The 24,897-nt window shown below is 34.6% G+C and overlaps 3 protein-coding genes across 4 annotated transcripts; all 3 read left to right on the top strand.

Moving 5' to 3' along the window:
- The first annotated feature begins 4,366 nt into the window (after positions 1-4,366).
- Positions 4,367-9,625, top strand: LOC142607729 (UDP-xylose transporter 3). Of its 2 annotated transcripts, none has more exons than XM_075779331.1 (9): positions 4,367-4,643; positions 4,760-4,810; positions 4,935-5,108; positions 5,828-6,012; positions 6,545-6,612; positions 7,924-8,056; positions 8,303-8,464; positions 8,591-8,863; positions 9,167-9,625. In XM_075779331.1, the coding sequence occupies exons 3-9, from the start codon at positions 4,988-4,990 to the stop codon at positions 9,281-9,283; spliced, it is 1,059 nt and encodes a 352-aa protein (XP_075635446.1). In that variant the 5' UTR covers positions 4,367-4,643; positions 4,760-4,810; positions 4,935-4,987; the 3' UTR covers positions 9,284-9,625. The 2 variants fall into 2 exon arrangements, with proteins under 2 accessions (XP_075635446.1, XP_075635447.1); XM_075779332.1 differs by having other exon boundaries at positions 4,529-4,643; positions 4,765-4,810.
- Positions 9,626-10,764: 1,139 nt separating this feature from the next.
- Positions 10,765-14,114, top strand: LOC142606612 (superoxide dismutase [Mn], mitochondrial-like). Its single transcript, XM_075777928.1, has 6 exons — positions 10,765-11,201; positions 11,612-11,658; positions 11,785-11,910; positions 12,021-12,077; positions 13,082-13,159; positions 13,843-14,114. The coding sequence occupies exons 1-6, from the start codon at positions 10,922-10,924 to the stop codon at positions 13,933-13,935; spliced, it is 681 nt and encodes a 226-aa protein (XP_075634043.1). The 5' UTR covers positions 10,765-10,921; the 3' UTR covers positions 13,936-14,114.
- An 8,427-nt stretch (positions 14,115-22,541) lies between these two features.
- Positions 22,542-24,897, top strand: LOC142607451 (small ribosomal subunit protein eS26x-like). Its single transcript, XM_075778956.1, has 4 exons — positions 22,542-22,758; positions 22,851-22,935; positions 23,032-23,162; positions 24,487-24,897. The coding sequence occupies exons 1-4, from the start codon at positions 22,663-22,665 to the stop codon at positions 24,559-24,561; spliced, it is 387 nt and encodes a 128-aa protein (XP_075635071.1). The 5' UTR covers positions 22,542-22,662; the 3' UTR covers positions 24,562-24,897.

Genomic DNA, 24,897 nt, shown 5'->3' with positions numbered 1-24,897 from the left:
TAGTGGGCCCAAGGGTTTTCTATCTGGACGCACAAAAAAACTTTTTCTCCAAAATAGAGAGAAAATTGAGTGAAGATAAATTTTTTCTTAATTGACAAAAATACCCATTTCAAGTTGCTTTTTTTTTTTTTTTCTTTTCCACTGGGTAGTACGTTGCCCTTTTTTTTTTCTTCTTCTTCTAGGCAGTTGCCTTTTTTTTCCCCCTTTTTTTTTTTTTTTCACTAGGCAGTACCGTTGCCCTTTTTTTTCTTTTTTTTTTCTTCTGGGCCGTTGCCTTTCTTGTTTTTTTTTTTTTTCCTATTCTTTTTGTTTCTTTTGATTTTTAGTACCGTTGGCCTTTTTTTTTCTTTGGGCTGTTGCCTTTTTTTTTTCTTTTTTTCTTTTTTTTTTTTCCTGGCAGTAACATTGCCTCTTCTTTTTTTAGGATATTATTTATATTTTTTAATAAAATTGGATGATTGTTCTTTTTTTGTGATTATTTGTCACTTTTTTTTTGTTTTAATTAAATATCATTCTTCAACAAGGGTATATGAGTAAATATATGCAAACTCATTTTTTCCATCCTTCCCCTTTTCCACTCTCAACCAAACAAATAGGAGAGAAAATAAAATATTTTCTATCCTCTCACTTTTCCATCTACCCACCATTTTCTATTTTCTATTTTCCCACTTTTCCATCTACCCACCATTTTCTATTTTCCTACTTTTCCACTCCTCCAACCAAATAGACCCTAAGTGTCAAATTATTTATTATAAACTTTCTCAATAAACTTCACAAGTTGAGGTTTTTTTCGTTGGAAAAAATTTAGTACCACAAACTATTACATAACTTTTTTGCTACAACTGTGATGTAACAGAGTATGAGTGGTGGAGAAAAATAAGGAGTTGGAGGCAGTGATGAATCAAGAGGAGGAATTGTGGGCGCTAAAATCCCGTATTAATTGGATGATTCAGGGTGATAGAAACACATCTTTTTACCACATTTCCACACTGGTGAGAAGGAAAAGAAATCAAATTCTAGCCATTAAAGATGCTATGGGTGAATGGCTTCACGATGAGGCCGATATTAAAGAGTTCATTAGGAAGGGTTTTGTTGAAATTTACACTTCCTCCCTCCTTAGTAGTTCTCGGGTTCCCCCAGATCATATGTAGTGGCAGCTAAGGCTGACTGAAGAAGAAAAGGATAGTATTAGTGGGGAAGCTTCGGCGGAGGAGATTAAGTCGGCTCTTTGGTCTCTTAAAGCTTTTAAAGCGCCAGGGCTGAATGGATTGTATGCAGGGTTTTTCCAAAGATTTTGGATGATTGTGGGTGGATCGGTGCTTGAGGAAGTGAAGATGATTTTTGCAAATAGGAAAATGCCAGATTATTTGAATGGGACCCACATAGCCCTTATCCCGAAGATCCAAGGACCAGAAACTTTGGGCAACTACAGACCCATTAGTCTGTGTAACACAGTTTATAAAGTTGTGACGAAGATAATTGTTGCCAGGTTGAGGCCCCTTTTGGATAAACTTATTTCCCCTTTCCAATCTGCTTTTGTTCCGGGAAGGAAAGGTGTTGACAATGCGATAATAGTTCAGGAAATTATTTATACCCTTAGCAAGAAAAAAGGTAAAGTGGGGTATATGGCTTTAAAGGTTGATTTGGAGAAGGCATATGATAAGCTTGAGTGGAGTTTTATTAGGGATATGCTTTGTAGAGAAAATTTTCCGGAGGACTTGATTGATATTATTATAAGTTGTATATCCTCTGTGTCTACGGAAATTTTGTTCAATAGAGAAGCTTTGGATCCGATTCACCCATCTAGAGGAATAAGGCAAGGTGATCCATTGTCACCGTACCTTTTCATTCTCTAAATGGACTTCTTGGGTTAGCTCATTCAAGAAAAATGTGATGCTAAGTTATGGCAGCCCGCGAAGGCATCTCAAAATGGTCTAGCTTTTTCTCACATGTTTTTTTGCGGATGATCTAGTTCTCTTTGCCAAAGCAAATGCTACTAATTGTAGTGCTATAAGAGATGCCATTGATGAGTTTTGTAGACTATCGGGTCAGACAGTGAGTGAAACTAAGTCCAAGGTGTATTTCTTGCCTAATGTGGATAGGGATAGTAGGGAGTCTTTTTGTGATATACTTGGTTTTTCTTCCACTCCTTCCCTTGGAAAATATCTTGGATTCCCCATTAGACACCCTGATTCTTCCTCGCAAGATTATAATTTCATTCTTGAAAGGGTGAAAAAGAAATTGGCGGGGTGGAAGACAAATTTGCTCTCTTTGGCAGGCCATACCGTGCTCATTCAAGCTTCTCCAGCTGCAATTCTATCTTACGTAATGCAATGCAATCAACTTCCAAGTAAAATTCTTGAAGGCATAGATCAGGTGAATCGGAATTTTCTTTGGGGGTCTTCGGAAGGTACTCGAAAAATTCATTGGGTTAGTTGGCATAAAGTGGCTCAGCCGAAAGAGGAGGGAGGTCTTGGTTTACAGTCAGCAAAGGGTAGGAATAATGCCCTTCTTGCGAAGCTAAATTGGCGCTTTCATACCGAGAAAGATGCCAAGTGGGCGTTGGTTCTAAGGAACAAATACTGCAATTCTAGAAGAGTTAACGCCATAAATGGGGATAGACTGCCATGTGCTACGACTTGGAAAGCAATGAAGAGAGGTATGGACTATTTTGCTAAGGGTAGTATGTGGGCGATTGGTAGAGATAGCAATCTAAGCTTTTAGCGGGGCAATTGGACGCCAAAAGAGCCTCTTCGTCACCTGATTCATGGCCCTCTAAGCCGAGAAGGGGACCATTTGGAGGTGAAGGATGTTGTGACTGAATCGGGATGGAATTGGGACCATCTTCAATTTGTTCTTCCTGTAGAATTAAAGGCAATGATCTAAGCAATTCCAGTTTCTTTCATAAACCGTGGCTGCCATAATCTAGTCTGGATAGGTAGTCCGAGAGGGTCATTTGATTTGAAGAGTGCTTACGCTATGACATTGGATGTTGACTCTAGTCTTGCAGTTAAATGTGGCTGGATATGGAAAATTAATTCGCTGCCTAGGATTAAAACTTTCTTGTGGCAATGTGCACATGATAGTATAGGTGTCAAAGGTTGCTTGGTGAGAAGAGGTGTGGGGGAAGATGATAGGTGTCCTATCTGCCATATGGATTCAGAATCAATTCTTCATGCCCTCAGAGATTGCTTGCAGGTCAGGGCTGTGTGGATTCAGTTGGGAGTTGAGACTAGGAATCAAGCCTTTTGGAATGCTAATCTCCAAGACTGGCTGAGCAAAAATGGAAGAGCAAACAATAGCTTCATATGTGGCAAACCTCACTAGAGATTACTCTTTCCTTTTGTTGCTGTGGTCGATATGGAAAAGCAGGAATCATTTTGTTTTCAATGGGAAAAGCCCAAACCCGAAGCTGCCTTCAGTCATTGACAGTCAAGTCATGGAATTCATGCACTGTGTGTCTTCGCCCAGGCAGTCCACTCGCAATGTGTTAAGGAGGATTCGATGGGAAAGGCCTCCAAGTGGTTGGAAGAAGTTGAATACAGATGGTCCTTGCTTTGGCAACTTGAGGAAAGTCGGATGTGGAGGAGTTGTGAGAGACGATCATGGAGATTGGATCATGGGATTTTCCAGACACATCGGGTCAACAAGCAGTTTTATAGCAGAAATGTGGGGGCTGAGGGATGGGCTTGTCTTATGTAACAATCTAAATATTCAATGCCTTTTAGTTGAGGTGGATGCTAGTACGATTGTGGCTGCTTTGACGAACCCAGGCTATGTCAACAATATAATTTCTCCTATCCTTAATGACTGCAGACAGTTGCTGAACCGTTTCCAGTAAGTTCAGATTAAGCACTGCTATCGGCAAGCTAACCATTGTGCAGATGCGATGGCGAGGAAGGGAGCTGAGCAACAGTTAGAGTATTGTGTTTTTAATAGTCCGCATGTGGACGTGTTGGATGCTTTTAGGGGAGACTTTAATGGCATGTATTTTAACAGGCTTTGTCCTGAATTGGTTGTAGTTTGTTAGTTTTTTAATGAATCATCATGTTAACCAAAAAAAAAAAAAAAGTATGAGTGGTGAAGAGAAAATGATGGATCTATGTGTGAGTTTTTATTTAGATTTTCAACTTATGACGTCTACTCTAGATAATTGCTTTTTATCATCAAAATCAATACTTTAATTGGTTTTGTTGTAGGCAGGGGATCGAACTTCATATCCCTTATTTAACCACAATAAATTTTACCAGTCGAGCTAACTATAACTCACTATGTTGATGAATAAGTAATAAATAATTACTCATAATCTGACACGTAAAAATTGTGGAATAATTTTCGTTCGTGCCCCGATAATCTCGCTACTGCAATTACTTGGAAAAAAAATAAAAACAAACTAGAACGGCATTTTGGAATTTGGGAAATGGGGGAGAGGAGAAAACGACGGCGGATCCGATGCAATTAATGATCTTTGGTTGCGTTCTTACTCGTGTCATTTTCGTTCCAAATTTCCTCAAAACCGAACTGGGGGCTGTAACCATAAATGCCCGAGGGCTCATAAGAATTATAAATCCCGCCTGAGTGTTCTTCCCAGGACAGGACAGGAAAGGCCCTTTCACGGATTTCGCTTTCCGCATTCCCAAACGGTGACACTTTCTCTCTTCTCAGTTTTCCGTTCTTTCTCTATCCGGAAATCCAAACGTGTTAGCAGATCTAGGGTTTCGAATCTTTTTTTTGTTTTTGGTGTTTGGCATTGTCACAGTTCAGCTGCCTTGCGCGTCAACAGCCTCGGACAAAATTATGTTCAAATAAGGTAACGATTCGTAGGTTTATTTTTGTACATTTTTTGTACGTACAATGTATAGATGTACGTAGAAAAATGTTGGGATTGGTATTTCACTGTTTTGATATATATATATATATTTATTTATTTATAGATCCAGATATCAGATTGAAGAGAGAGAGAGAGAGAGAGAGAGAGAGCGAGAAGATGAGTGAGAGCCAGAGGTTCCAGCTGGGGACCATTGGGGCTTTGAGCTTGTCAGTGGTGTCGTCGGTCTCTATTGTGATTTGCAACAAGGCCCTCATTAGCACGCTCAATTTCACTTTTGGTGAGTTTTGCCACAGCCATGGAATTTACTCTTTTGTTTTGTGATTTTTTGCAATTAGTATAGCGTTGATTATTGCTGCTTAGATCTATTATGTTTTTTAATCAAAAAACAATTGTTTGAATTGATGCCTTTGGTATGGTAATAAGAACAAAACTTGGGTATAGTTTCTACAATGTTGTTAGGTTCTCTAATTAAATTCAAACCATGTGGTTGAGTTGGCCAGAAAAGTGCATGGTTGAATTTAATTGTTCGTGTTGTATTGGTCGATGTAGCCTTGTCTTTGAAAGACCTATGAGCTCTGCTTGTGGCTCAATTGACACCTCCTCCCGTTGCAAGTGCTACGTGGAGGTTGAGGTCACGGGCTCAAGACCCATTGGGTGCGCATGTGTAACTTATCAATAACAAAAGAAGAAGAAGAAGAGAGATTTGCCCCTATAAGGCTTTTGTTTAATTGCAAACGTGTTGGCATAGCCACTTTATTTGTATTACTTCTTTTTTAATTAATAATTTAGTGGTTTCAATGGCTGTGGAGGTTTCCAAAACCACCATGTGGATGTGGGGTCATTGAATTTGTATCAGGGAATGTGTTACGAAGTAGATATTCGTTTCTCAAAAATGGTGGTTGCTATCAATTTTTAGTGTTGTCATCTGTATTTGCTTTACCATTTGGGTCTTGATGTATAGTTGAGAATACTAACCTATGATATGGCTTGGTGCAGCCACAACCTTGACAAGTTGGCATCTTCTTGTCACGTTTTGTTCTCTTCATGTGGCATTATGTTTGAAATTGTTTGAACACAAACCTTTTGATGCAAGAGCTGTAATGGGTTTTGGCATACTAAATGGAATCTCCATTGGACTTTTAAATCTTAGCTTGGGTTTCAATTCTGTTGGTTTTTATCAGGTAACCTACTCTAGCTTATGGTGATTAATTCTGTGGTTTTAAGATTCAACATCATTCTTTTATCAATGGGATCATTTCGTGATTGGTTTCCCATAATGTGGTGATCCCATTCTAAATCAGTATAAAAATTTATGTATTGGTAGTGTTTGTGTTTCAATAGATTAGTTGCATGAGATATGTCATATTACAAAGGGCTTATTTATTTATTTGTTTCATGGAAATATGGAATGTGCATATGTACTATGTGATTCATTCAGTCTAAATTAGTTGAGATCAATCTTTCTTGTGCTCAAACTCTGCCTTATCTCAAAATTTGATCCTTATGGATACATACTCCTAATTCGTTGTGTCTTGATATATTATGTAGTGCAGTAGCACGCTTTTGTCCTTTTTTGAAAGTTGTCCTGTCTATTACTTTACTTTGCCACACTTTTTGTATTCCTAAATCTGTCACACTACTGTTTCTTCAATTTTAAATAATAATTTGGACATTGATTTCTGAATATTTATCTCTCTTGGTTTTGTATATTAGATGACAAAACTGGCGATCATTCCCTGTACTGTTCTTTTGGAGATTATTTTCTTTAGGAAGATATTCAGGTAAGTTCAGCACATGATGTGATAGATTTTTTGTGCTTTGTTCAACATTCTTCAAATGTATATATGACTTCTAACTACTTAAAAAAAAAATTACTTTAAGCTATCTGCTTTGGAGTGAATTTGACTTTGTTAGCCCAATGTATTCCTAATTATTTGTTTTGATATTTATACATCTGCTTTTAAAGCTCCTCTTTTTAACTTGACCTTGTAGCTCACTAGTAAAAATTTGTCTAGAAAGTGCATCATCCTACTTAATGGGGTTGTCAAATTGTGTTTATTAATGCACTGTTAATTTGTTCTTGTTTCTTGAACTGTTTTTCTTTGTTTTCTATCTGGTATGTAGAGTTTAAGTTTCTTGTGCAGCCTGATATTTACGTGGTGTTATTACACTTTTGAACACAGGCATATAGACACGCTTGCACATGTTGAAATGCATGTGCTTGATTTTCTGCATTTTTATGCAATCTCCTTGTGAAAAATGTTAAACATGCTCATATGTGAAAGAGAGAGTGTAAAGAGCTGATCGATATCATTTCATTTTCTCAATGGAAGCAAATTCTAGAAAAAGATGCCTTATGGTTGGTTCTCTTTAGGGGGCAGAATTCTGGGTCTTGAAGCAACGGCCAAGAAAGAGCCTTGACTTTGCAAAACACGTTAGGGACGTTTATTGATTATGCTGAGAGGAAACAATTGGTGCACAGAGAAAGGTTGAGTTTGGTACAATAGAATCTCTAATGTAAATTAAAAAACCCCAAATATTTTGTAGTAAAGAAATCGGTATTAGTGACCTTCGGCCTCTTGGAAAATACCTAATCTGACTATGAAACATTTTTTATCATTGACATTGCTTGACCTGGAGGAGATGGCATTTGCACAAGTTGGTAAGAGTCGGGTTGTAGTAGACCAACTGGCTTGAAGACATTTTGCTACCAATAGACAATTTTAGCTTGGGAGTGAAGAAGTCACCTGTGAAATACTTCTGTAGTACTTCTAGAATGCAGACATACACAGTTTCTTGGTCATGATATTTAATCCTTAACATGTCTTTGTTTTATTTCCTTCTTTTTATTTTTTTTTCTTGGGTGAAAATCTATGTATTTCTTAGGTAGCTTGTGCATGTTTTTTGACTAATGCATGCCTGCCTGCCTGCCTGCCTTTGTGATTTTGTTCATCTGTGATGGTTTATCCATATAAAGTGGTTTTCCGCTTTCATAATTCTTGGTGGGGCTATTCTGCCCTGGATTTACTCTTTATGTATATTAATATTTATTTTTACAAATGTGTACTGATGCTTCTTTACCTCTATTACAGTAGGAGCATCCAGTTTTCACTTGCCATCCTTCTTCTGGGCGTTGGGATTGCAACTGTGACTGATCTTCAACTCAATGCCCTTGGCTCGTTCTTGTCTTTTCTTGCAGTTATCACAACCTGCGTTGCTCAGATTGTATCCTAAGCTGAACTGACTTGTTACTATGTTGGATTTTTTTGTACCTTTGATATGCATTCATGTAACTAGCAAAAGGAAGAAAGATATGCATGTATGTATGTGTGTCTGTGTTTTATGTGTAATGCTTGCTTTTGATTCTGCATTGCACAATTAATTGTCATGTGTGTTACTGTAGGGCCCAATATTTTGTTGTGGTTGGTGAATCTGTCCATGTTTTGTAAGAACTTAACCAGTTATTTACAGATGACTAATACCATCCAAAAGAAGTTCAAAGTTTCTTCAACCCAACTTCTTTATCAGTCTTGCCCCTATCAGGCAATAACTTTGTTCGTCATTGGCCCATTTCTAGATGGGCTTTTGACTAATAAAAACGTTTTTGCTTTCAAGTATACCCCTCAAGTGCTGGTAAGAATTGAAACACTCACCAGAAACTCCCCACCCCCCTCCCCCCCAAAAAAAGCTTCTTTACCTCTTTTTGTAACTTTGTTTTCCTTTTTGATTTAACTATCCTATGTGTGGTCTTTATTGCAGTTCTTCATTGTTCTATCCTGCATGATTTCTGTCTCTGTAAACTTCAGTACATTTCTGGTTATTGGAAAGACATCTGCAGTCACCTATCAGGTCCTTGGACATCTGAAAACTTGCCTAGTTTTGGCCTTTGGCTATGTTCTACTTCATGATCCATTTAGCTGGCGCAATATTTTAGGGATTTTGATTGCTGTAGTTGGGATGGTAGTCTATTCTTACTGCTGTACCCTCGAGAGCCAGCAGAAGGCTACTGAAGCATCTGCACCATTGACCCAGGTAACTCAACTTCTTTCCTTACCCCATAGTATATATATATATATAGGGCTTTCATATAATTTTTCTTTAGATAATTATTGGTTAAATATTTTCCTGGATAAATTGGTTAAAGAATTAAGCAGAAGGTGGATCTCCCCACCTCCCCAAAGTCTTTGTTTCTACTTTTCTCAGTAAACTACATTTTTATTGGTTCCATTATTTCATTATACATTTCTTCTCTCTCTTTGTTCTTGCAACCCTGTAATACTATTTGCATGTGTAATGAATATACTAAACACCCCACCTCTTTATTTTTTGTTGCAGGCAAAGGAAAGTGAATCTGATCCTCTTTTAACCGTAGAAAACGGAACAGGGATTTTAGCTGATGGTGTTGTTCCAAAAGCCCCTGTATGGAATTCGAACAAGGACCTACATGCGTAAAGCCTTGCAATCATTGATTATTATTTTTCCATAGATCAAAATTGGTAGATAAAATAGTCCAGCGATGAAGATGTTGCTGGAAAGGCCATCCTTGTGCTGCCTAGCAATGATTGATTTGGCCAGCTGAGGACTCTGTCGAATTTTCAGAGTTAAAAAGAAATAGTGCCTTCTTATACAGCAATTTTGGTTAATAGTTCGTTATGATCAGGCTTCTCAATGGAACTCATACCAGAATTAATATGTCAATTGTATACTGTTATTTCCAAATACTAAAAAATTTCTTTATTTCTCACAGTTTAAAGTTTTTATTTTTAATCTTTAAAGACTATTATATGCTGCCCATACCCAGCTTTTTTTAAGCGTAATGAATCATACAGGTCAGTTGCCTAGTATCGTTGTCTCCAGAGCAAATTGAATGAGAAGACATTTTAAGTAGTTGATCCTCCAAACTCTGCTGTCTAAGCTCTAAATACTATGACTTTTATCATTCAATGTTTTGCATTCGTCCTAATGGTAACGAAGCCTATTTGCAATCCAAATGATATGAGAATGCAGAATAGCTGGAATGTTAGTGGCAATTATTTTCTTAAAGAGTAATTTTCTCTTCCTGGTTTGACAGACACAGAAGTGCCAACATCAAAGGAATATGTTAGTATTCCCCTCCCAGTATATCTATACCCTGTTCATTGTAATCTAATTGGCCACTCATTTAAGACTTGAAATCCCAATAATAACTCGAAAGTATTTGGAAGGATAATGAATACAAACACTACTTGCTCATGCATACATGTATTCCAAGACGATTGTTCACCATTTTTAAGTTTGATGTAATGGTAGCTTTATGCAAAATGCAAATAATATGCATGGGGTCAACTGAAATAATAAGCTTATACAACATTTTTGACATTAGCTGATTTTTTTTCCAATTGGATAGTTACAATGAGAGTGAAATGATGACCGGATAATTACAATAAAAGTGAAAGATTTGAACATGTCTCCGTTGAAAATATCAAACATTAATTGATATAATTTATTTATGATTGGTATTCCATATTACAAACTTGTAGTTGTAAAAAAAAAATCATAAGTTTCATTGTACTATCAATATAAATGAACAACGAGGCCTTTTTGTAGTAGTACTCTCTATCTTCGTTATATAATATATAAGCCTATTTAAAAAACGCTATATATTAGTGTTTATGTGTTATAATAAATATTAATGTTTTTTTTTTTAAATGTAAACTTACATTGTAGACACACAAAAATATGTACAATATTGTACACATTTACAAAAAAAAAAAAAAAAAATGTATAACATTATACCATTTTTTTTTTTTTATGTTTAACATGTATGTTACATTTTACAACGTAAATTGAGAATTTTCCCCCAAAAAAAAAAAAAAAAAATTTGTTTCACTAATCAAAAGTGACGAGAATCCCACCATTGGAGTAGTTAATGAAAAATGAAAAATTAGAGGGGAGGCAAATGCAATATCTTCAAAGACTCGTACGAGGTGTCACACTCACTCCGCTCCTGCTACTTAGTACCTCGAAGTTGGAATAGTTTGTTTAGTTGTTGTTACACTTGACTTGACACAAGCACAGAGAGAGAGAGAGAGAGAGAGAGAGGGTTTGTGGATGGCTCTTCGAAGTGTGAGCAGAAAATCCCTATCTTTGGGGCTAGCGGTTGGCCAGGTTCGAGGGTTGCAGAGCTTCTCGCTACCTGAGCTGCCTTACGACTATGGTGCTCTGGAGCCAGTGATTAGCGGAGAGATCATGCAACTCCACCATCTGAAGCACCACCAGACCTACATCACCAACTACAACAAGGCGCTTGAGCAGCTCGACGAGGCCCTCGCCAAGGCCGATTCCTCTTCCATCGTCCAATTGCAGAGCGCCATCAAATTCAACGGCGGAGGTTTCTCTCTCTCTCTCTCGCTGCATGCATGTTGTTGGAACTCATTTCTTTCATTGATGATCAAATTAAGAAAGAATCTCTGATTCTTTCAATTTAACTCAGGAAGCTTCTTTATGGATAAAAACAGAGCAAGTTTGAATATGAAAAAGTCAAGTTCCTATGACTATGAGTCCAGGCTCAAATCACACTTTATCCTCTCACAGAGTCACAAATGTGGGTTAAGGGTGAAATTATGTTCAAAACTGTCAGCTTTGTGCGTAACATACCAATAATTTGAGTAAATGAAAAAAAAAAAAGGGGGGGTCAATACAGAAACTTGAAATTGTTGCACTTCATTAGGGATCCTTGTTGTTGATATTTTAGTTATCACCTTCTTTGTTAAACCAGTAACTAATACTTCCCTCTACCAGGTCATATAAATCACTCGATTTTTTGGAAGAATCTCACACCCGTTAGAGTAAGTGCTTTGGCTTCTTCTTTTTTCTTTTTCTTTTTTGGGTTTCTTGTGCAAGCTCTTGATTATTTAGTTTCATTAAATGTCATCCTTTTTAGGACTTTGATCACATTCTGAATGTTATGGCAGGAAGGAGGTGGTGAACCTCCAAAGGCTTCCCTAGGCTGGGCCATTGACACACAGTTTGGCTCTCTTGAAGTATTAATTCAGAGATTCAATGCGGAAGGTGTGGCTTTGCAAGGCTCTGGATGGGTGGTAAGTTTCCGAAGCTTCTTGGAGCCGATGTGTTAATTCCATGAGTTTCTTTGGATGGATATCAGAACACTATTACTTAATAGCTATGCGTTTATTGGAAATCTTGACAGTGGCTTGCTCTGGATAAAGAGCTGAAGAAGCTTTCAGTTCAAACCACTGCAAATCAGGTATGGTTATCAGAGCTTTACTATTTTTAAGTCATTAGACCATTCGGCCTTCTGATTGGTGTAAACCCGCCTGATTTTTGTAACTGAGATATTCATACTGTATGTAAGGACAAGGTTCATTCTATAGTCCTTGATCAAAATTGAATGCCTCTCTGGACAGGCCATAACAATGTTTGCTTCTGTTTTAAAGTAAAAAATGTTTGTGCAAGGGGTGGTTGATTCTTCTTGTAGTTGAAATTTTAAGCACATTTCACTAGTGTGAAGTCACTATCAAATTACTAGTTCAATGGTTCAACCTTAATCCTTTGTTTTAGGATTTGCAACAATTATAGTAACAAAAAATAAAGGTGGTATGCAGTAGACTGGATAAAGTATAAAACATAAAAAGTGATCTGTTTTCCATTGTTGTTTTCAATGTGGGGAATTCCTAAACAATAAAACCAATGGTCTTTGAATCAAATTGCATCTCCTCCCTTAGAAACGAGGACTGGCGGGTGAGGTCACAAGTTTGACGCCATATGGGTGTGTGATTGCATTTACCTATATTTAGGGGGGGACGGAGGAATCTAAGGATATGTTGGGGACAGAGGGAGATGAGGTGAGAGGAGTATATTCTGGACATCTTCCCCTCTCCTTTCCTCTTCTTTTCCTCGCTCCAAAATTAGGATAAAATTTCTGTGAAAATTTGATTGCTTTGATTAGCTAATTTAGGAACTTTGTCTTCTGCAGTTGCTAGTATCTTCTACTGTTTATTTAATGTGCACATTGTAGCGTATCTTGTTGATAACTGTGAGGGTGCTCTCAACTTTTTGATAAAACGATATATTTTTGTTTGTTGAAAGTCTTTTCTTGATGGTAGTCTTACTTTTTAAAGACTTTAAGATGCTCTAGGTTTTTTTATTTTTTAAAATCTTGTTTATTTTAGATTTTACATGTCTAAAATATTTTTTTTTCCCTTGATAAATGACATCTGAAATTTTTTCCTAACATAAAATTTTTTATAGGATCCACTTGTAACTAAAGGATCAGCTTTGGTTCCATTGTTTGGCATAGATGTTTGGGAGCATGCATACTACTTACAGGTGAATTTACTGTTTTTGGTTTAATTATATGCTAGTGATAGGTTGAAATTTGGTTGTTTTCATAATTACAGGATGATTCCCAAGCATCCAATTACATGGTATCTTTGGAATTTCTTAAATGATTTCAAATTTTACCCAGTGGAAGTTCATTATAATATTGTATACAGAGAGAGAAATTCTTGTATGATGTAGTTGCAGGAAAAGCAAACTCTTTAAAGGATATTGAGGGCGCTTGCATTTGGATAAATGAAACTGCCACATGAAATTTCACTGTATTGTTCATGTAGTCTGACCTTATTTGACCTAGAGCTGAATAATGACACACGACTTTAGTCTGGGAATTAAACCTTGTGAGTATGGCAAAAGGGCACCTCATCTAGGTTTATTAGAGACCTGAGCTACTTTGAATGGATATTCAGTTGGGTAAGGGTGCCCTGCCCTGACCATCCCAATCCACCCAAACCTGGTTGCCTTTTCATATTGTTTATTGTTTCAAATGTAGTTTTCGTTTTGCCCATATTGTGGCATTGATGATTAATGCTTCTTCCTACACCTGTCTCGCTTCCTCTGAATATATTAAGCAGCCTTCTGAAGCCTTCTTGGAAGTAAAATATAAAATTATCTGCTGTTTTCTCCCTTGACATTGTTTGTAACTTGCAATTAAAATTGTTGTCCTCGTGCAGTACAAAAATGTGAAAGCAGATTATCTGAAGAACATATGGAAGGTTATAAACTGGAAATATGCAAGTGAAGTTTATGAGAAAGAGATTCCTTGAGATAAGAGCATATTTCTGTGAATAGGTTTTTACTGAATGCAGGGTCTGACGATGTTTCTGTAAGAAAAAAATAAACGTCAGTGTAAATGGGAGTCGGGAAGTTTGTAATGCTGTCTTTTGGTAATCTTTCCAAGTATGGATGATTTTCCTGTCATAAGATTTACTTTCTTTTGGTGTTGCTTGTTCTCTAATCTTCTTTTCCAAATTAGGTGGCCCTTTCTTATGATCGTTTGATATTATTGTATGAACCATTGCTAGAGAGGAATCAGACCCGTGCCAAATGAAGTTCTGATACCAAAAGTTGATGCAGTACAAAATTCTCAAATGAATTTAAAAAGAGAAAAGCCTTAAAAAAGGGAATAAACTTATAATTTACTAGCATTTTTTATGGTTTCTTGGAATCATTACCAAGCTAGAAAACGAAAACAAGCCTAGAAATAAGCACTTTGGATTACTTGGAATCAAACTCAAGCTATTAGGAGAACAATAATTCTAAGACCATGCTATTGTCACAACTTGCTTGAGTATCAACCGGCGAATGGATTGTTTTTCATCAAGTATCAATACTGGACTCAGTGTATAAATCCAATCACAAGTTTAACACTCGGGCAAATTGTGATAAAGAGTTGTGGCAGTGTGGTCCTAGAATTCTTGTTAGAAGAATGCTAGCAGAAATTTTATTAACCAATGAAGCATTAAATACTGAACTTCCTTAGATTCTATCAAAGGAAGAAAAGGAAATAAAAAAGAAATACTTCCTTACCAAACAAGTAAAGTAAATAAGATTCTATCAAAGGAAGAAAAGGAAATAAAAAAGAAATACTTCCTTACCAAACAAGTAAAGTAAATAAGTTATAAACATCTAGGAAGGAATAACTTTTAATCATTTACAAAATGAATTCTTAAATTAAATAAGATCTAATATATATACATAAATAAGGCCCAATTGGTAGTAGGCCTCCATGGTCCATCCATGTGAACGGGGTCTGTATATGGTGTCCACATGAACCGCTAAATTTTGATCTTTTAAAGAAGAATTTACTGTTAACGCAAAACTTCAAGTTTAGGACTCAAATAGTTGAAATTGGTTCACAGATGTAACTTATATTGATAAGGGGAGTGTCTATTACAAATACTTGCACGCATAATACACATACTTCCCAAAAATAAGAAAAATTGTGACTTCAAGTCACCATTTTGAAGTTCAAATTTTTTCTTGTTTTTGGAAAGTATGAGTACTATTTGTGTATTGAGTAAATTGCGCTAGACATTTTCCTATTAATTAAGATTAAAATAATGTGGGTCCTATTTAATAAAAAAAATTAGATAAATGAGAGAAAAAGGGGTACATGGCTGGGAAGAAAAAATTTTCTTCTTTGGACAAAATTGCACTCTTAACACATTTCCCTCCGTTTCACTTTTTATTTCCCACCAAATCTTATTTTATCAATATTTTACTATCCACTTTCTTTCATTTTACCAATATCAAACTCAATTTCTTCCCTTTTACCAATATCAAAGAGAAGAAGAGATGAATAAATGTTAACGAAGGGTTGAGGAATTACTAAACAATATACCATTATTGTATTTTATTTGGTTCATAGTTATTTTTTAAAAATAGGTTAAAATTAATATGATGTTAATTTTTATTTTTAATACATATACATACATATATATATATATATATATATATATATATATATATATATATATATATATATATATATATATATTGTAGTACCAATGGATGGGAATGTAGTTGCAAGTGAGATTCAATACTTTGCTCCAAAAGATTGTTTTAACTTAAATGAACAACTTCAAGAAGGTATTATAATTTTATTTTATTTGTGATTTACATTTCATTTATCATAGAATATGATGTTTGTTTTTTAAACTCTTGTTTAATATAGTACCAAAATTAATATGATGTTAATTTTTATTTCTAATACATTTATATTATAGCATTAATGGATGAGAATGTAGTTGTAAGGGAGACTCACTACTTTACTCCAAAAAAAAAAAATGTTTTGACTTAAATGAACCTATTCAAGAAGGTATTATAATTTTATTTTATTTGTAAATTTACATTTCATTTATCGTAGAATATGATGTTTATATTTTAAACTCTTGTTTTAATATAGCATCAATGGATGACAATGTAGATGCAAGTGAGACTCATTGATTTGATTCAATGAATTGTTTTGACTTAAATGAATTGTCTCAAGAAGGTATTATTATTTTTATTTTATTTTTAATATATAATTCATTTATCATATAATATGATGTTGATTGATTTTTTCATTTTTGTTTTAATGTAGCACAAGTTGATGATGATTTGAATTGTCTCAAGAAGGTATTATTATTTTCATTTTATTTGTAATATATAATTCATTTATCATATAATGTGATGTTGATTGTTTTTTTTTTATTTAATTTTTGTTTTAATGTAGCACAAGTTGATGATGATTTTATTGCAAGTGAGGTTCATGGAAGTGTTTCAAAGAATTGTGTTAAATTAAATGAGCCTCCAAATGATGGGAAAAAAAAACATATGGAAAGGAAATGATTGATTGGAATGAATGGCCAATAGATAAAATGGGAGTTATTGAAGAACATGAAGATATAGATTCATTAGAAAATGAGTTTGAGCCTTTTATTGGTCAATGTTTTCCTAGTGAAGAAGAAACTTTCATTTTCTATAGAAATTATGCAAATCAATATGGTTTTACAATTCGAAAAGGTTGTATTGAGAAAAAAAAAAAGAAAAAAAAGAGAGGAGAAATAGCAACATGTGATTTCTTTTGTTATCAACAAGGAAAACAACTACTAAAAATTGTGGATCCATCTACGGAGCAGTGAAATTGGAAGTCTTTAAAATATGGATGTAAAGTTCATCTAAGTATCATTTTACGAAAGTCATTTGATATTTTTCCTCGAGAATGGCATGTCACTAAGTTTGTTGTAGACCACAATCATGATTTGTTCTCCCTTTTCGTAAGTGTGATTTCTTCCAAACAATCAAGTTATCACTATAGATGATGAACACGCATTTTCTTATTAAAAGAAGTTGGACTTTTCAATTAGAGAGGTAATGAGTGTTATGGAACTTGAGAGGTATTTGAAACATGGACAAATTCCAGTTTTTCAAAAGGATGTTCATAATCTTTATGTGAAAATGAGAAGAATACAAAGAATGATATCATGGATCTCGTACAATTTTGCAATGTTGTTAAAAAAGAGAATTCTAGGTTTCAATATGCATTTACAATCGATGAAGAAAATAAGTTGGAGTATATTTTTTAGTCTCCTACTAATTTTTTTGATTGATACAAAAAAAATATGGAAATGTGGTTGTTTTTTATACTACTTATAAGGTGAATGCTTATGATATGCCTTTTGGTATTTTTGTTGATGTCAATAATCATGAAAAGATAATTCTCTTTAGTTATGCACTTCTTCAAAATGAAACAACAAGTGTCTTTCTATGGTTAATGAAGGTACATCATTTGTCTTATAAATTTGTACAATTATTTTTTAAACTTTATTTGACTAATTAGTAGATTTTTCATGCTTTAGTAAATTTGTATTTGATTAGCAGGCTTTTGCATGCTTAATGAAGAATCAACCTAAGGCAATTTTGATGGACCAAGATCCATAGATTACAAAGACAATATCAAAAGAATTGCTGGTTAGAAAACATGCCTTTTGTATATGGCATATTACGGCTAGATTTAGCAGTTGGTTTACATCAATTCTACCTAATCAATATTTAAATTGGTGCATGGACTTCTATAAGTTATATACGTTAGGTTCATGTGAAGAGATTGACAATCAATGGCTTCAAGTTATGACAAAATATGATATGCTCTCTAACCAACATGTAATTGGTTTATATCAAATCAAGCCCTTTTGGGTACCATGTTTCCTTTGTGGGCATTTTTTTTTGGTGGAATAACAACAACCAGAAGATCAGAAAGTATAAATGCATTTATTAAATGGCTTATTAGTTCTCACACAAACTTGATCTAACTCATCAACCAAGCAAGTCATTATTTACCATTGATTTCTTTTGCTGTTTTATTTATTTATTAATATTTGTAGTATTCATGTGTCATACAAATTTTTTAAATTTATTTTACTATTTGGAATTTTAGGTTGATCTTGTCATTGAAGATATTGAGCAAATACAATCACATTATATGATGTTTAAGACATATAGAGGTTCTTCTATAAGATCAATGTCACCGTTAGAAGACTATGCACATAATGTTTTGACGCCCTATGCTTTTAGGATTTTTCAAGAGGAGTTTGGGAGAGTAGCACAATATTCAGTGCTTCAAGAAAACGGTATTGAATTTGTTTGACAATATTATTAAACTAAAACTAGTTAAAGGCACAAGGTATTATAGGATGGTAAGATCACTAATTGTAATTGCAAGAATTTTGAATTATGGGCTACACTTTGTTGTCACGTACTTAGTGTAGACCTTCATAAAGATTGTTACCAAATTCCATGCTTGTATTTTACCACTATGTTGGTGTCGTGAAGCATCATTAAGTGAAAAAGAATTTCTAGTGTTGGATGATGAAAATTTAGTGGACAAGGAAAATATGGTTGATACTAATGTTAATGATATGATTGATGGAGATTGCTTCATTAATTGTCCTCAGCCCTTAAAGACAAAAGGTCACCCAAAGCAAAAACGAATAAAAGGTGTAAGAGAATTAGAAAAGAAAAAAAAGTCTTGTGGCCTTAGCAAGCATGTCGGCCATAACATCTCAACATATCCAAAGAGAGCTAAATGTACTTCCTAAAATGGTGCCAAAAAAAAAAGTACTTCAAGAGAAATGAGATTGAATTCAATATTTTGTTTGAAATGTTAGGCGTAAACTTTTGAGCTTGTAAAAGAAAAGAAAAAAACTATAAGAATATTGTGTTTGTTAATTTTGACAATATTATGTCATTGGTCTAAAATGCTTCTCCATGACAATATAATGCCTTTGTTAATTTTGACGCTTCTTTGTCTTTTTTTTTGGTTAGTTTTTACATTTCCATTTTGACAATATTATGCGAGTGAATATTGACATTATCATTTTCAATATTATGTCATTTTACTAAAACGCTCCGTTCTACTTTTATTTATTTATTTATTTATTGAATTTACCTAAATTTTTATAAGGGATTCAATAAATACTAATTTAAAGAAATCACGTTCCTCGAAATTTTCTATCTCCTTTCTCACGTAAATATCATCTCCTTTTTTTTTTACTCCTCTCTCTCTCTCTCTCAAACTTATCTATTTCACCTCTCGTCCTTTTTCCAAATTTGTAACTCCTTCTCATTTTTAATTTTTAATATATATATATATTTTTTATTTATGTTCCCCCATATGAAATTCTTGGCTCAACTTTTCTGTCCTTTATTTTATTTTTTTTCATAGCTTTTTTTTTCTAACTCAGTTTGTCTCCTCCTTGATTTCCCCGTCATCAACTCTGTTCGTCTCCCTCAATTCTAGTATTTAAAACCTTGATTCGAAGCCTTTCCCTTCAACATGGCGTTGCCACTGATTTTGGTAGCATCTCAAGCACTTCTCATATATTCTCATGGTTTGTTTGTTGTTGTTGTTGTTGTTTTTTTTTTTTTGATGTATTGATGTTGGTTGTTTCCTGTGAGAGGTTTGTTATTAGATTTTTTTTTGGTAAGATGTTTGCTGTTGTTTTCCTGTGAGAGAAACTTGAGTTCTCAAAATTTTCTTTTGTTTTTTTAAGGATAAACTATAGAAATATGGCTAAAGGCTTGAGTTGGTGAGAGATGAGAAAAAGGTTATTTTGGTCTCTTTGTTAATTTTTCTTTCTTCCTATAAAACTGACCCCACAACCCATAAGATTGGTAAAAGGGCTGCCATAAAGTTGGGTGTTAATGGACCCTTAATTAATAAGTGGGTCTATTTCTTTGTATTTGTATTGCATTACCTTAATTAATAAGTGGGTCTATTTCTTTGTATTTGTATTGCATTACGAAATAATCATTCACTATTGATTTAATTTCCTTGAAAAGTTTTCAATGCAAGAGTTGTGCCAATATGCTTCTGTCAAACACAATGTCTTCTCCTTTTTTGTTGCAAAACTGATCAAAATGCATATACAAGGGAATTATGAGAAATCTCTAGTTTTGTGCTTTTTATAGATTTCTCATTTTTTTCCATTATTCATCTTCTTTGAATGTTCATATTTGAAGATTTGTGGATTGAAGTTTTTTGGTGTTGTAGGGCTTGAATTTGACATAGTTTTGATGGTTGGAGTTCTTGCAATTTCTAGAAGTGTTGAAGCTTAATTTCAACTCGTTTATAAAGTAGTTGTTCTTATGCTAAAGCTTAATTTCAAATTGTTTTATAAAGTGGTTGTACTTATGTGTACTATTCTAGTTTTATTGCAATCATTCATGAATATTGCCAAAACTGGGCTTCACAACAAAATGAAATATGATTTTTTATGGATTATTAATTTTATACATTGAAAGGGAAACTACTATGAAAATTTGTAAATAATCAACTATAGATGATTTTTAGTAGTTAAAAGAACATTAAATTCCATTTTGATAGATGATTGACTGTTGTTTGGAATAAACTTATTTAGCTTTTTACTGTTCTTTATCCTAAAAGTGAGTTAACGTATATTTGTGCTTGAAAAAAGTGAGATTTTAAAAATAATAATACATAAACAAAATAAGTTAAAGATTAAATGAAAAAACTCATGGCAAACGAACATTGAGTTGAGATGTATTTGAAAAACATTTATTATATGTATTTTCTTTTCTCATTCCCAAATCCTTTACGTCGGTGGAGGCGGCAAGGGGATGGATCATGCTTTGATACATCAAAGATGAAATCTTAGTTTTATAAACTTGTAAATTCTCTCATCATCAAATAGAAAGTGTAAGATTCAATCTCCGCCTATATTAAAAATTAATTAATATCTTGATCTAATGATAAAGAGTAGTCATTATGAAACAAATGTCATAGGTTTAAAATACTATCATATCTATAAATAAATAAATAAAATTTCTTGGGAAAAATTCATGTATCGACAAAGTTTGGCTACAAATTTTATTAAAAATAATTAACATGGCTATAAATTTTGAAAATCCAACCGTTAAACTGCATGTTTTTTTTTTAATGTTTTTAACACACTTGTCAAATTTTCGTGCCTACTAGATGTTACTTATAATTCGATCCATAAACTTATTTATTTATTTTACATAAATTTTGATTACAAAGCTTGAAATTTAAACATTTGATAGATAAAATAACTATTGATTTTTGATATTCTAAAAAAATTGCGAGCATAGGAAGAAAATACAATCTAACTGTGGATTTGTCAAAACTTACATCCAGTAAAAATATATTGAGTAAAGTTATTATAACGATTCTATCAAAAAAAGAAAAGAAAAAAGAAGACATTATTATAACTAGGGATGACAATTTTTTTCCACCCTTCCCCGTTTCACCTTGCGCAGGTTTTTCCCACCTCGCAAAGATGGTAGGGCGGGGATGGGGCAAGATTTTAGCCCTGCACCACGGGTGGGGCGTAGAGGGGATGAATTTAGACTTTTTAGACCCATCTTGCCACGCCCCTCCCCGTCCTTGCCACGCCCCTCCCTGTCCTTGCCCCGCGTTGCTAAGGGTTATAATTGTAAATTTTTCATACTCTAAAACCCTACTATTTAAACAACCATATCAATATTAGCTTATCTTATTCTACCCAATGCGGTTCTCTGCCTTTATTTTGTTATGTGTTATACTATGAGATTTTTATTTTTATTTTTAATGATTGTCTTGTTAAATATTTGGATATATTATTCATTTTTTTTTTTCTAAAAATTGATTTGATTTGATGTGATAAATTTAGTTGTAATTTCAAGTATATTTTTATTAATGAAATAAGTTTCATTAAAAAATTGTACTAGTTGTAGGGCAAATTAACAAAAAATAGAATTTTACGGGGTGGGGCGGGGTTTTGCAGGGCCCCAAGCGGCGGGAATGGAGTGAGGAGGTTTTCCTTATCATGCGGGGCAGGGCGGGACGGGGATGGGGCAAAGACAAAACCATACGGGGTGGGCAAAGACCCCATCCTTTGGTCCTGCCCATCCCATTACCATCCCTAATTATAACCAAAAGACAAAACCATATGGGGTGAGCAAAAACCCCATCCTTTGGTCCCGCCCATCCCATTGCCATCCCTAATTATAACCATTGATTTCAAACAAAGTGTTTAGACAATCTTTATTATTTATTTATTTTTTTTGAGTGGAGAAATTATAGGGGATAGAACCCCTGAGCTCAAGGTTTACAAAGGAATTGGGTACCATTAGGCTACAATGCCCGGTGGTAAGAAACTACCGATCTTTATCCTTCGTGTTTTAATTTGAAACATAGATTAAACTTTGGAGTGTTAATTTATTAGTATTTTGTAATTTGCCTAAAATAATTTATTTTAGCTAAGAAAAGCAAAACAGGTCATACTCTTGGTATACCCGACTGGATCCAGCTGAACCGTAAACGAGGCTTGGATATAACAATATAATAACCCTAAACAACCACTATATATACTCTTCTTCCTTCTCGTTTCTCACTTCTCCTCCCAAACCCCTGTGACAAAAACCCTAGCATTTTTCGCCTAAACCTCGCACCAGATCTAGGGTTTGGGTCTCAAACCCAATCAATCGCCATGACCTTCAAGCGAAGAAACGGTGGCCGAAACAAGCACGGTCGTGGCCACGTCAAATTCATTCGCTGCTCTAACTGCGGCAAATGCTGCCCCAAGGTTTTCGCTCTTTCTCACAATGTGTTTCGCAATTTCCATATGTCTATGCGCGTGTTTGTGAATTTTTATTGAATTGGGCATTGTGTGAATAGGACAAATCTATCAAGAGGTTTTTGGTGAGGAATATCGTGGAGCAAGCTGCTGTTAGAGATGTCCAAGAGGCTTGTGTTTTTGATGGTGATTATTCTATTCTATTCTAGCTCTGTGTTTTTGGGTTTTTTTTTTCCGTTGATATTGCTTAATTGATGTGTGCATTGTTTGTTTTGTTTAAAGGGTACATTCTCCCAAAGCTTTACGTGAAGATGCAGTATTGTGTTTCATGCGCAATCCATTCTCATGTTGTGAGGGTCCGATCTCGTACCGATAGGAGGAAACGTGACCCCCCACAGCGGTTTAGACGCAGGGTATGCCTATCTTGTGAATCTGTTAACTTTTGCTTTGTTGGGTTTTTGCTATTTTGTCTTGTAATTGACTGTTTGATTGTGTTATTGCTTGTGAAGTTCCCACATTGTTCTCTGAGTTTTATCATTAGTGTACAAATGGGTTTCTTTTGTTAGCATCACTAGGACTTTATGTTCATATTTGCATTTTTGTTCATAGGAGATAGAATTTTTCTTTTTAATTTATAAAAATTATGAGAAATGTATCAATCAGCTCTATCTCAAATGACACCTCCTCTCCTTGTAATCTCAAGGTGGAGGGTGAGCTCTCAATGAGCTCATGACCCTCTAGTGCATGTGTAACCTACCAACAAAAAATCCAGAGAAGCACAAGTTTGTTTATAAGGTGGTGCGTATGTATCAGTATCACCATGCATCACATGCCTCAACACTGTGTCTTTGATGCATCGAGTGCAAAACTTACGGTTTCTATCTAAACTTGTCTCTAAGTTTTGTGTGGAAGCGTTGTAAACAAAGTTGGGGTGGTAGTTGCCTTGCCACTCACATGTCACATGGGCCTACTACTTTGTGTTTGGCATGTGGAGTGCACACTGATGGCCGCTATGTGAACTTGTGCAAATAACATTACTATAATTTGGAATTTTACAAGTTTGTGTCCAAATCATGCATTTGATACTAGTAGTAGTTTAGTAGTGTGTTTACTGAAAAAGTCTTTGTCTAACACTTTATAGTGTAAAATTACTTCAATAAAAACTTGTTTTAATTGTACCTATGTATATTAAACGTCATCTGTTCCTCTATGTTAACTCCAACTAATGAACTTTGAAGCATGGACTCTTGGTGATATATTATTTCAGGTCATTCTACTGCCAATGGAAATGATTTATCGTGTTAAATGAAATACTTTTACAATTTTAATTGAAATTGATTGTTAGAGGCTGGGGTGTACAGAGTGGAATATATTTTGATTAAAGATCTATTAGGTGGATGATAAATGCTTAGAAGGAAAATAATGTCACTTATTTGAATTTTGATCTTGATAGATCATATCATGAGACTTAAAATTATTTTCCCCTTTACTCAATATCTTCTAGCTACTGAACAGTAGTGACTAGTGATAATTTTTCTCATACGAACATTCCTATTTGTTGATGTCCTTTGTCTGCTTTCATGTGACATTTATATATCTCACTGCTGTATTCCTGTGTGCTTTGGTGAACTTAACTGAAAATGAGTTAGATGTCTTTAAAATGGCTTGTTTAATGGAATTTTATATTTTCTGCCCTTTTTCATGATGCATGTTTCATAATCTTTATTTTTATGTCAGGAGGATAACCAAAGGCCTGGTGCCCCTGGTCAAGGACCACGCCCTGCTGGAGCACCAGTTGCTGCCCGCACTTGAGAATCAGTACAATGTGCTTTGCTCTGAGGCTTTTGCCCATCTTTTTTGCACGTTAGCTATGAACTAATTTTTTGACTGTGATTGTGGCTTACACCTATTTTAGTATTACATGATTTCTTTGAGGCTTTGCTCTATTGCTTTGAGGGGCGACAGCTGATGCAGAACCCTTATGTTTCTTATGGAGTAATATTGTCATTAAGCATCATTAGACTTTTACTTTTTCTTCATTATAGATTGCTGCTGAAGTTCTGTTTTGATGTGCAAGATTTATTAATAGACTGGTTGTCGGATTGCATGTTTAAAGGTTAAGATATGCCCAGCAGTCTTATTGATAAA

The sequence above is a fragment of the Castanea sativa genome, chromosome 8, assembly GCF_040712315.1.
Source record: "Castanea sativa cultivar Marrone di Chiusa Pesio chromosome 8, ASM4071231v1".
NCBI lineage: Eukaryota > Viridiplantae > Streptophyta > Magnoliopsida > Fagales > Fagaceae > Castanea > Castanea sativa.
Note: the sequence above shows the minus strand (reverse complement) of the source record. Positions and strands in the feature narration are given on the sequence as shown.